Source organism: Ornithorhynchus anatinus, chromosome 11, assembly GCF_004115215.2.
Source record: "Ornithorhynchus anatinus isolate Pmale09 chromosome 11, mOrnAna1.pri.v4, whole genome shotgun sequence".
Taxonomy (NCBI): domain Eukaryota; kingdom Metazoa; phylum Chordata; class Mammalia; order Monotremata; family Ornithorhynchidae; genus Ornithorhynchus; species Ornithorhynchus anatinus.
The window spans coordinates 33695369-33708348 of record NC_041738.1 but is presented as its reverse complement, the minus strand read 5'-3'; the positions used below and the strand labels follow the sequence as shown (position 1 = coordinate 33708348).

General features: G+C 52.2%; 1 protein-coding gene across 6 annotated transcripts in view; it reads right to left on the bottom strand.

Annotated features, from left to right (window-relative positions):
- Positions 1-12980, bottom strand: part of SLC12A3 (solute carrier family 12 member 3) — a 44713-nt gene that overhangs the window by 18051 nt on the left and 13682 nt on the right. For all 6 annotated transcript variants that reach the window (XM_029075766.2, XM_029075768.1, XM_029075771.2 and 3 more), the window contains exons 10-18: positions 12042-12196; positions 11149-11256; positions 9474-9597; positions 8085-8186; positions 5850-6005; positions 4615-4714; positions 3853-3964; positions 3225-3365; positions 562-668 (exon numbers count right to left, since the gene is read on the bottom strand). In XM_029075766.2, coding sequence (XP_028931599.1) covers positions 562-668; positions 3225-3365; positions 3853-3964; positions 4615-4714; positions 5850-6005; positions 8085-8186; positions 9474-9597; positions 11149-11256; positions 12042-12196 — 1105 coding nt within the window. The remainder of the gene's footprint in view (positions 1-561; positions 669-3224; positions 3366-3852; positions 3965-4614; positions 4715-5849; positions 6006-8084; positions 8187-9473; positions 9598-11148; positions 11257-12041; positions 12197-12980) is intronic.

Sequence of the window (12980 nt, the reverse complement as noted above, 5' to 3'; positions counted from 1 at the left end):
TGTGTTTGTGTGTGTGGTGTGTTTTAATCCTATCTGTTAAGCACATCTATGCGCTAGGCACTGCACTAAGCTCCGTGGTAGATGCCAAATAGGTTGAACACAGTCCCCGTCCTACATGGGGCTCACAGTCTTAAGTCCCCATTTTACAGGTACAGAGAAGGGAAGCATGACTATATCTGTCTTTGCCTTGCGCTACATCAAGCCCAGCTCCAGAAGCACATAGGAGCGTAAGAGGTCTATCTGATGAAGACCGCCCGCACCTTAGCCGACGCTCCTCGCTCCTCCCGTCCTCCCCTGTAGAGCATCAGGCAAACCGTTCAGGGGAGAGGGCAGAGCGGGGAGGTTGTCATTCGGTGTTTTTCTCCACTTCCATCGCCCAGTCTCCCCTTTCCCCCCAACCCCCGGCCACCCTCCGGTAGCCTGCGGTCCCTCTCTCCCCCTCCCGCTCCCTCTCCCCGCAACCGGGCACCGGTCCTGTTAGGTCCTCCCCAACGGGAAACCAAACCGTGGCTGACTGGAAAGGCGGCTGCCGAAGACACCAGGCCCCTCGGTCTCACTCACTGCAGGATCCCGATGTAATCCTCCAGGGCCCCTGGGTGGGCAGACTGCCAGTTCCTTTTGTAGCCAATCACCAGGATATTTGGCTTCATCCTCCCAAGACCTGAGGCCTATGGGGGAGGAACAGCCCCCCCCCCCCGACAAAACACAACGATGAGCATATGAAGCGGCGTGGCCTAGTGAAAGAGCCCAGGCCTGGGAGTCAGAGGACAAGAGTTCTAATTCCGGCTCCTCCACGTTCTTGCTGTGCGATCTCGGGTCTCCGTAAGTAACTTCTCTGGGCCTCCGTTCCCTCATCTGCAACATGGGGATTCAATAAATATTCTCCTTTCTACTTCGACTGTGAGCCCCATGTGGGACCTGATTATCTTTTATAATAATGTTGGTATTTGTTAAGCGCTTACTATGTGCAGAGCACTGTTCTAAGCGCTGGGATAGACACAGGGGAATCAGGTTGTCCCACGTGGGGCTCACAGTCTTCATCCCCATTTTACAGATGAGGGAACTGAGGCACAGAGAAGTTAAGTGACTTGCCCACAGTCACACAGCTGACAAGTGGCAGAGCTGGGATTCGAACTCATGAACCCTGACTCCAAAGCCCGTGCTCTTTCCACTGCGCCACGCTGCTTCTCATTTATTTAATTTATTTAATTTTTTATTTAATACTTAGTATAGTTCCTGGCCCCTAGTAAGCCACTTGTCAGCTGTGTGACAGTGGGCAAGTCACTTCTCGGTGCCTCAGTTACCTCATCTGTAAAATGGGCAGTAAGATTGTGAGCCTCACGTGGGACAACCTGATGACCCTGTATCTACCCCAGTGCTTAGGACAGTGCTCTGCACATAGTAAGCGCTTAACAAATACCAACATTACAAATATCACAATTACTATTATCATTATTATTTTTAACACCTCTACTCCCAATCCTGAGCTCTTCCCATTTCCTGTAGATGAACCCAAAGCCTTTCAAATGAAGTCGGTGGGAAGCGGCATGGTGTGACGGATAGAACGTGGGCCTGTGAGTCGAAAGTCATGGGTTCTAAACCCGGCTCCACCACCTGACTGCTGTGTGACCTCGGGCAAGTAACTTCACTTCTCTCGGCCTCAGTTATCTCATCTGTAAAATGGGGATTGAGACTGTGAGTCCCACATGGGACAGGGACCGAGTCCAACCAGATTTGCTTGTATCTACCCCAGCACTTAGTACAGTGCCTGGCACATAGTAAGTGCTTAACAAATATCATAATAATAATTATTATTATTATTAGCATCTCAACTTGGGACAATGCAAGAGGAAATTGATACAGAAGGGGAATGGGCCTGATTATTGTTATATTGCACGCTCCCAAGTCCTCAGTACAGTGCTTTGCACACGGTAGTGCTCAGTAAATGATTGAATGAAGGGAATTAGCTTTGACATTAGGAAAAACTATCTGTAGTGATAAGTATTGGCTAGGTTTCCAAGCGAGGCTGTAGAAATGCATTCCTCAGTACAAAGAATGAAACCTCCACGTGGTGTATTGCGGTGCGGTATGTGATATGGCCCAGCCCTACCCACAGGCAGGGGGATGGACTAGATTGCATACGAACAGGGGCCGCTTCATCAATCGGTGGTATTTATCGAGAGTTTATTGGGTGCAGATCACTGCATTAAGTGGTTGAGAGTTGGTAGACACCGACCCTACCCTCAAAGAGCTTCCAATCTTCTGGGAGCAGCCAATCCTCGAATGGCAAACCGGACATTCACCTGGACTCCTCTTTCCCTCTTCCACCAGCCCCAACGGGGCCTCCCACGTATGGCCTCCGCCACTGCAGCCAATAGAGCTATCAATCGATCAATCAGTCATATGTATTGAGTGCTTACCATGTGTAGAGCACTGTACTAAGCACTCGGGAGAATACGATACAACAATATTACAGAGTTGGTAGAAATGCTTCCTACCTTCAGTGAGCTTACAGTCTAGTGGGAGAGTTCCCAGGTCGCTCTTCTCAGCACTCCCCTCATCCCCCCCAAGTCACACCTCAACTCCCTAATCAATACTTCCCTGCCAGTGGCAGGGAAGGAGGGGACCGAAGAGTCAGTCGTATTCATTGAGCACTCACCGTGTGCAGGCCACTGTTCCAAGCAGGCATGTTCCCTGCCCAAACAAGCTGACAGTCTAGTTTACTAGCTTACAGCCTAAAGAGGAGACGAGCATGCCTTCAGAAGGGTGGGGAGTGGGCTGCTGTGGTTTGGGAACTCCGACAGACAATTACTCGACCCGCCTTCGAAGTCTCATTGAGGGCCCACCTCCTCCAAGAGGCCTTCCCCGACTAAGCTCCCCTTCCCTCTTCTCCCACTCCCTTCTGTGTCGCTCTGACTTGCTCCCTTTATTCATCCCCCCTCTCAGCCCCTCGGCACTGATATATTTATTTACATTAATGTCTGTATCCCCCTCTAGATTGTAAGCTGATTGCGGGCTGGGAATGTGCCCTGATTGTGGCCCCGTACTCTCCCCAGCGCTCAGTTCAGTGCTGTGCACACAGTAAGTGCTCGACGAATACGATCGAACCCCAGAGCTTACTTTAAACCGGCTCTGCCTCCGGAGGTCCCCTCGGTCCCCGGGATGGATCCTGTGCCGCTAGACCCCAAACCCCAGCATCTCCTCACACCCAGGCTTGCCGTTACCTGCATTAGAATCTGGACTCCACTCCGAAAATCCTCAGCTATCACATCTGTGTAGAAGGACTTGATCCTCCTCTTATTCAACCACTTTGTGTGCCCATTGGAGGACAGTCGGAGTTCCGGCATCTTCTGTTTCCGGGGCCCCTGTTCGAGTCCGATTTGTGGAATCATCCATTCAATCGTATTTATTGAGCACTTACTGTGTGCAGAGCACTGTACTAAGCACTTGGGTGGGTACAATATAACAATATGCAGATACATTCCCTGCCCACAGCGAGCCTGTAGTCAATGGCATTTGTCAAGCGCTTAGTGTGTGCAGAGCACTGTGCTAAGCGCTTGAGGGAATACGATACAACAGAGTTGGGAGATACGTTTCCTTCCCTACAAGGAGCTTAAGTACTGAGGTTAACTCCGTTTTCCAGCTTCACTGAGGCCTGCAGGCCCTGGAAGCTCCGAGTAAGCAGTCTTATCTTTCCCAAACTTGTTTTGGACAACTGCCTTTTTGTTTAGGGTGCTGGGGTTGGTCTCTGGACAAGACTCCCCCACCCCCAACCCAACCGTACTCATTCCCATTTCACCAAACCTCAGTCGATCCCGCGCTGCAGGGAGGGAGGGAGAGAGAGTCACTCACGATGAGCACATTCCCGCAGATCATCAGACTTAGATTCCTGGTGAACGTTCCCACAAAGTCCACCAGGGCCGGCCGGAAGTTGGGTGGCCCAGTCAGGACCAGGCACTGGGGTCTGGAGAGACAGAGAGAGAGAGAAGAAAAGCCTAGAGTCACCCAGGAAGGAGCAGCTGCCGAAACTGGATCATCACCCCTCAGACCCCCACTTTCCCAGAGACCCGGCCTATGGGGTAACAACTGGACAAATGGCTTAACTTCTCTGTGCTTCGGTTTCCTCATCTGTAAAATAGGGATTCAATGCCCGTTCTCCCTCCTGCTTACACTGTGAGCCCCATGTGGGACAGGGACGGTGTCCAACCCGATCCATTTTAACCTACCCCGGAGCTTAGAATAGGGCTCGGTGCGTAGTACACACTTAACAAATACCATTTAAAACAAAAGCAAAACACCACCACCAACAAAAAACTTGGAAAGAGGCCTCAGAGCTCTTGATTAGGGCTCATCTCTTCCAGAGCCCCAAGGCACATCCCACTTCCCCTCGCCCTTCCCACCCCACAAGCTGTTCCTGAAGGAACACTGTGAGCCCGTTGTTGGGTAGGGATGGTCTCTATTTGCCTAACTGTCCGTTCCAAACGCTTAGTACAGTTCTCCGCACTCAGTAAGCGCTCAATAAATATGATCGAATGAATGAATGAACCACGAGTACCATTTCTCACTGCCCACAGACTCCGGAGCCACAGAGCAGGGCTCGCCCGCCCGACTCACCTGTAGTTCTTAATGTGCTCCTCCACTTCGTTGAGTCCCACGGAATAGTTGAGGGCCATATTGTAAGACCCTGCCTGCACCGAGGAGCCCCAGTTCACTTCTGCGGGAAGAAGGGTTCCGAGTCACCTGGCGAGAAGAAACCCAACCCGAACTTCCCGAGAAATCTGATCTTGGATCGTCTGCTCACGTGGCCTTTTTAAAATTGCCTGGGGCCACCAGTAGGTACCCACCCACCCCTGGCCGGCTTAGCAAAGGAGCATCACACATTGCCTCCACACATTGCCTCTAACTCAGCTTGGGGCAGTAGTCATTCAGTTCCAATTAATGTGGATAATCGCCTTTCTTCTACATTCAAGTTGTGAGTACGTATTTTTGCTGACAGTTAGTGTCTCTGTGTCTCCCCCAGTAGGCTATAGAGAAGCAGAGTGGCCCAGTGGACAGAGCATGGGCCTGGGAGTCAGAAGGACTTGGATTTTAATCCTGGCTCCGCCTCTTGTCTGCTATGTGACCTTGGGCAAGTATTTCACTTCTTTGGACCTCAGTTCCCTCGTCTGAAAAATGGAGATTAAGACTGCAAGCCCCATGTGGGACAGACTGAGCTTCTTCTTTTCCCTCTGCTCCCTCTGCTCCCTTTCCCTCTGCTCCTCCCCCTCTCCCTTCCCCTCCCCTCAGCACTGTGCTCATTTGTACATATTTTTATTACCCTATTTATTTTGTTAATGAGGTGTCCATCCCCTTGCTTCTATTTATCGTGATTACGTTGTCTTGTTTTTGTCCGTCTCTCTCCCCCGATTAGACTGTAAGCCCGTCATTGGGCAGGGATTGTCTCTATCTGTTGCCGAATTGGACATACATTCCAAGCGCTTAGTACAGCGCTCTGCACATAGGAAGCGCTCAATAAATACTATTGAATGAATGAATGACAGGGACTATGTCCAACCCGATTATCTCGAATCTATCCCGGGTCTTAGAACAGTGACTGGCACCTAGTAAGTGCTTAACAAATACCACAGTCATTATTATTTTAGGAACAGGGATCCCACATCTCTTCGACCACTGACCCGAAGCCCCTACTGCGGGGCTACGACCTGCATGGGGGCTCCTGGTGTGTTGACCGGCTGGAGGGTCACCTTAGAGCCAACTACTTTCTGCGGTACTTCTTTCCTAAATGACAGACATCACGAGCAGTGAGTCCTCCATGCGAGACGCCAGTTCGGAGCCCAGGGGTCCCACACCTGGCTTCTTGTAGAGAACGTAGCCCAGCAGAAAGATGACGATGGCGATGGCGATGAGAGCTGCCCACCAGGTGAGGAGGAACATGATGACCACAGAGATGACCGCCCCAAACAGAGCCGCCCACTTGCTGTAGTATCTGAACGACGGTCTCCACCCTAGACGTGCGGAGCAATCAGAGTGGGTTAATGGATCAGTGGTATTTACTGATAATGATCATTGTGGTATTTAAGTGCTCACTACATGCCACTATATGTACTAAGCGCCAGGGTGGATGCAAGCAATTTGGGTTGGACGCAGTCCCTGTCCCACATGGAGCTCACAGCCTTAATCCTCGTTCTGCAGATGAGGTAACTGAGGCACACAGAGGTGAAATGACTTGTCCGAGGTCACACAGCAGGCAAGTGACAGAACTGGGATTAGAACTCAGGTCCTTCTGACTTCCAGGCCCCGGGCTCTATCTACTAGGCCACGCTGGTAGTATTTATTGAGTGCTTACTGTGTGCGGAGCGCTGTACTGAGTGCCGGGGAGAGTACGACACAAAAGAACCGGTAGACTCATTCTCTGCTCACAAGGAGTTTACCGTCTAGAGAGGGGTCATTTCCTCACAGGATCTCCGACCACTTTTCAGACACTCTCCGTCTGCCCCGGCCACCAGCCCCTCCGTTTTAATAATGTTGGCATTTGTTAAGCGCTTACTATGTGCAGAGCACTGTTCTAAGCGCTGGGGTAGATACAGGGTACGTGAGGCTCACAGTTAATCCCCATTTTACAGATGAGGTAACTGAGGCACAGAGAAGTGAAGTGACTTGCCCACAGTCACCCGGCTGACAAGTGGCAGAGCCGGGAGTCGAACCCATGACCTCTGACTCCGAAGCCCAGGCTTTTTTCACTGAGCCCACGCTGCTTCCTCCAGTGATGACAGCAGGCCAGGCTCAACTTAGTTGGGCAAGCCTGCACGGGGTTGTGGGCTCTCAGCTGGGACTGGAGGGATCCAGAAGGAACCAGAAAGGAGAAGGAACATAGTCTAGTGGCTGGGAGCCAGAAGATCTGGATTCTAATCCCAAGTCTGTCAGTTACCTGCTGGATAACCCTGAGCAAGTCACTTAACTTCACTGTGCCTCAGTTTCCTCATCTGTAAAATGGGGATTCAATACCTGTTTTCCCTCCCTCTTAGACCGTGAGCTCTACATGAGGCAGGAACTGTGTCAGATGTGATTGACTCCTATCTACCTCAGTGCTTAGAACGGCGCTGGACACGCAGCATATGCAGAACAAATGCCATTTAAAAAACAACACCCCCTCCAAGAAAATGAAACTAAACCAAAAACCCAGAACTCTAACATTTTCCTCAGTTTAATGGAGAGGGCAAAGGAGAAGAGAAACAGAGAGACCTTCTGCCCACGTGCTCAGCCCCCAAGTCTATATGGTGATGTCCAGCAAAATGAGAGGCTGGGATTCCCACAGGAAATCTCCCCACTTATAATGCGGTTTCGCTTTGAGGAGAAAGAATTGATTTCCACCTTCTCCCGACAGTAGACCCCCTGGGTTCTACCTTCCATCTCCCTCAAAGCTGCCCAGGTCCAGCGGGAGAACACAGTTTTTTTGTTTTGTTTTGTTTTTATGGTATTTGTTAAGCATTCGCTATGTGTCAAACACTTTCAAAGCACTGGGATAGGTACAAGTTAATTAGGTCAGACACAGTTCCTGTCCCACACAGCGCTCACAGTCTAAGTCAGAGGGAGAACAGGTATTGAATCCCCATTTTACAGTTGAGGAACCGAGGCATAGAGGAAAAAAATGGTACTTGTTAAGTGCTTACTATGTGCCAAGCACCGTTCTAAACGCTGGGGTAGATACAACTTAATCAGGTTGGATACAGTCCCTATCCCACATGGGGCTCACACGTTTTACAGATGAGGGAACTGTGGCTCAGAGAAGTTATGTGGTTTGCCCAAGGCCACACAGCAGACGCGTGGTGGAGCCGGGATTAGAATCCAGGTCCTTCTGACTCCCAAGCCCATACTCTACCCAGTAAGCCACGCTGCTTCTCACATTAAGAAGTTAAATGACGTGCTCAAAGTCACCCAGCAAGCAATTGGCGGAGCTGGGATTAGAACCCAGGTCCTGTGCCTCCCAGCCCTGTGCTCTTTCCCCTAGGCCATGCCACTACTCTTTTATTCCCCCACCTCCCAGTTTGTACTCCACAGTTAAGTCTCTTCCTGCCCCAACTTACCGGGAGAATTGGTGATGGAGGCGTGGAAGCAGCTGAAGTTGATGAGTGCGTAGGAGCACAGGAAGAAGTTGGAGATGATGGGCGCGATGGTATTCAGTTCAGCTGTGGGGATGGGAGAGAAAGGAGACCACCACGTAGCTTCCCCACCAGCCTAGCCTGCTGATCCTTCGGAGAGCAGGCAGGGAAAATCAGTCAATCGATGGTATTTATTGAGCAGTTATTACATGTTCTTAGGAGTGTACTAATCGCTTGGGAGAGTACACTACAACAGAATTAGCGGACGTGTTCCCCGCCCATAATGAGCTTACAGGCTCGAGGGAAAACCTCTAAGAGTCTCACCACCTGGCAGCACATCCTTTCTGTAGACTGTAAACTCACTAGGGCAGGGATCCCAGCTCAACCTCTTGCCAGCTGAGTGACCTTGGGCAAATCATTTAACTTCTCTAGACCTCAGTTTCCTCATCTGTAAAATGGGGTTTTAATACCTGTTCTCCCTCCTACTTAGACTCTGAGCCCCACATGGGACAGGGGCTGAGTCTGACCTGATTATCTTGTGTCTACCTCGGTGCTTAGAACAACACTTGACATATAGTAAGCACTTAGCAAATACAATAATAATAACAATAATCAAATCTTCCAACTCTATTTTACTGCAATTTTCCCAATAGTATAATGCTATGTACACGGTAAATTGACTGATCAACAGAGCTGACTGAAGGGCCAGGATATAAATCTCTCTGTGCTTAGAACGGTGCTTGGCACATAGTAAGTGCTTAACAAATGCCATAATTATTATTATGATTGAAGAAAGGTTAAAAGAACTGGACAAGACAAGGCTAAGAGGCAATAATGATGGTCTTTGAGTCTATGAAGATTCATTAAAGAAAGGACGGTTGCCAATTGTTGGTTGGGCTTTAATGATACGCAGCAAGAGGGATTTAGATTAGCTATAAGGAAGGACTTTCTGATGAAGGTGAGCAGGGTCGAGCAAGGGGGAGGATAGCTTAGTTGTGGTTCGACCCGGAGGCAGGGAGCCACTTTGCTCCTGGGCACTCAGCTAATGTCTGTTTCCCTCCGCTCTAGATTGTAAGCTCACTGTGGGCAGGGAATGTGTCTGTTTATGGTTGTATTGTACTCTCCCAAGTGCTTAGTACAGTGCTCTGCACCCAGTAAGCATTCAATAAATACGAATGAATGATGAACGAATGAATGAGAGGCAGGCAGGCTGAGCCCACTCCTCCGGGTGGGGCAGGAGGAGGGGAGAGGGAAGGGCTATGCCAAGGGTCAGTAGCAGAGCAAAGATTTTTCCTTGCCTCCTGATGGCAGGGGCAGGGGCGTGGGCCGGGGCAGGAGCCTGGAGCGGGGAGGGGCTGTCCCTCTGGGTTTTACCAATCAGGATGAAGCCGACGGCAATGGCGTAGGCCAGCAGGTAGCCCCGGATGGGCTCGTTGTTCTTGCCGTAGCCCTTCCCGAAGAAGCCGATCAGCGGGTAGAGCTGGTCCTCGCACAGGCACTGCGGGAAAAGGGTTGGCATGGGTCCCGGCTGGTCCTGGAGCAGACTGCAATGGGCCGGGCCCGGCCGGATCGGAACTCCGCCCCAGGAGAGAGAAAAGTCGGAAAGGCCATTCGGGTGTGGCGACGGGCAGTGCCACGATCCACTTGGGGCCAGGTTGGGATGGGGCCGGGCCGGGCTGGACGGGGGCCGGGGTAGCTGGATCCACCTCCGGCTCCTCCTGCCTCTTGTTGCCAGCAGCAGCAGCAGCAGCAGCAGCAGCAGCAGCAGCAGCAGCAGCAGCTCTCCTCTCCCATTTTACTCCTTCCCGAGACTCTGGGCCACATGCCTGACTTCTTCAGCAGCCGGCGGAAGAGCGGAGAGACGCCCACGTTGGCGTCCGCTTCGTGACACCTTCTACCGATAATGACATCCCATGAACCTTAAAACCCCCTGGGTCGTTCTGCTGGGCTCCTACCAATCCTGGCAGACTCACTGTGGCCTCACCTTCGGCCTGGTATCAGAAGCAACACACAAACACAGACGGATAGACACACACACACACACATACACACCCCCATCCCCTTGCACCCCTTCTATCCCCCATACCCACATCAGGAACAAGGACAGAGAATGTCAGTCAAAGTCAGAGGCGTGAGATCATCCCCTCAGTCTTCTGGAAATCTGTTTCTTCCGCCTCCTGTCCTGCACTCTGGATCCCCCTCGAAATGGCTACCCCTGTGATGGGAATCACATATCTCCCTCACCCTAGAAGTGAGCCAAAAGGACAGGCTACAGAAGAATTGGCCCCCACAGACACGACCATTCCTTCAGCTCCCCCATACCCGAGCCCCCACGCTGTCCTCCGCGTACCCCACCATCCACATTGGCTCTCACAGACCCGGCCAACCACGGCAGATCCGCCACCGCACTCCCAAGTGGTCTCGAGACCGCTCTGAGCCGATCTCCCAAGCGACGGGACACACTTGCTGAGGCCGCCACTTCAAATAAAGGAGATTTGAAGCGGGGATGGGGCGAGGAATGAGGGTAACCGAGGAAGCTCTGGATGGTCTGAACATTCCCCAGGGCTGGGCCAGACAGTGTCCCCGGCCGGGCTGTGCTGAACAAAATGATCCGCCCGCCCCCACTCTCAGGGACAGGGTGTGTGAGAAGCACGTGAACTGCCCAAAATCAGAGAGAGAGAGAAAGAGAGAGAGAGGGAGGGAGGGAGAAAGGGAGAGAAAGAAAGGAAGAGGGGGAGAGACAAGGAGGTAGAGAAAGAGGGTGAGAGGGGGAGGAAGGGGGGGAGAGAGGGAGGAAAGGAGGAGACATAGGAAGATTGAGAGAGAGACAGAGTGAGAGAAGAATGAGGTCTGGGGTTTCTAGCTGAACCCCTATGTGCCGACTCCTGGGAAAACAGCGTTTTGTTCACTAAAGTAACTCCTGAAGAAGCACCCAGGAAGTGGTCATTTTCCCCACAGGCATGAGGGGGATGATGGTAGAGGTGAGGGCATCCAGCGGCAGGAGGCCCCGTCCAGCCCCTCCCCTTGTTCCCCCGAGGTGCCCCTTTACCTGGAAGACCTTGGCGGCTGAAACCAAGCAGGCCAGGGCGGAAGAGAGGGTGGCTCCGAAGATGCCTGCCGTGATGAGGGGGGCGAAGCCAGACACCATGCTCATGGTCTGCGGAGAGCCCAGGACAGACCGCTCACTCGCTTTCCCCCCTCCCAGCTGGGGGAGGGGAAGGGGCAGCCCACCGGGCTCTTCCACCCACTCCCGGTGCCCCCTAACCAACCTCTCCCCGGAGCTCCCTGCATGAAGGGAGATGGGGGATCCACTTTTCCCTGGGAATTCGGGCAGGAAAGGGACTCCTGACATCTATACATTCATTCTTCTTTCAACCATATTTATTGAGCACTCACTGTGTGCAGAGCACTGTACTAAGCGCTTGGGAGAGTACAATTCAACAATAGCTACCCCTTCTGCCACGGAGCGGGCACCGGGCCCAAGGTCTGCCCCGGTCTCCCCCTCCCTCTTCCATCCCCACCATCCCCTTAACTGGCAGAAATGGTTCAAGCTCTTCCCTCCTAAGGGTGCAGACCCCCGCCCCGCCCCCTCCGCGGCTTCCACACCCACCACTCTGGGGCCCTGGGGCCAAGTCCTTCCAGCCACTCAATCGGCGGTCTTTATCGAGCGCTTACTATGTGCAGGGCACTGTGGTGAGTGCTTGGAAGAGTACTCTATTGTACTCAGTACAGTCTAGAGTACTCTAGACTATAAGCTCGTTGTGGGCAAGTAACGTATCCGTCCATTGATATACTGCACTCTCCCAAGTACTTAGTACAGTGCTTTGCATACGGTAAGCGCTCAATAAATACGATCGAATGAATGAACGGAATCAGCAGATGCGTTCTCCGCCCATAACGAGCTTACAGTGGAGAGGGGAATGGTCTAGAGGGACCACAGACCTGGTAATAATTGCTGAGCCCGTAGTGGCAGTTCTGCCCCTGCATGCACTGGGTGAAGTTCCAGCCATAGCCACAGGCCAGCCCCTCGCAGTCAGGGGACCCCGGGGGCACGGTGTCATTCAGCCCCCCGGAGGCATCTCGGACCACGCAGGAGCCTGCAGGGAAACAGTCGGGCCCGGCTGCTCCCTCCTCTTTCCTCACACCCCGGGTCCCGAGGGGAAGCCAGACGGGGGTCCTGCCCTAGACGCCACCCACCCCTCCCTCCATCCTCCCCTTCCTCCCTCCTTCAATTTTCCCTGTCTCGAACGCCAACCCCCTCACCTCTGCCAGTGAGCCCTCTCCCATGGAAGAATGAACTATCCCCTTGGCATAGAATCTAGAATCCCCCTAGAAGTCTAGGGCGTCACCGTGGGCACCGGTCCCTCCCCTCTGCTCACCTGTCTCTGGGGAAGGAAGAGGCTTAGCCTCTCTCACCGATGGCTTCCGGGGCTAGGGGAACAACCCCTTTAGACCACTGTAAGCTCCCCCAGGGCAGGGGTCTTTTACTCCCAGGGTGTATGTGTGCCCAAGCATCTGGTTCGGTGCTCTGAACACAGCAAGTGCCCAGTACATGCTATTAGTATTACCATTATTATCGTTATTATTATTATATTTGGTAAGAACTTACTATGCCTCAAGCACTGTGCTGTTCTAAGTGCTAGGTTGATGATGACGTTCTCAACTCAACCTCTAACCTGACCTCTAACTTAAATCCCCCTGACTGCCATTTTAAGCCCGGTAGTTACTTCATCTGTAAAAAGGGAGTGAAGACTGTGAGCTCTATGTGGTAGCAGGACTGTGTCCAACCCGATTTGCTTGTATCCACCCGAGCGCTTAGTACAGTGCCTGGCACATAGTAAGCACTTAACAAATACCATTATCATTATTATCATTATTATC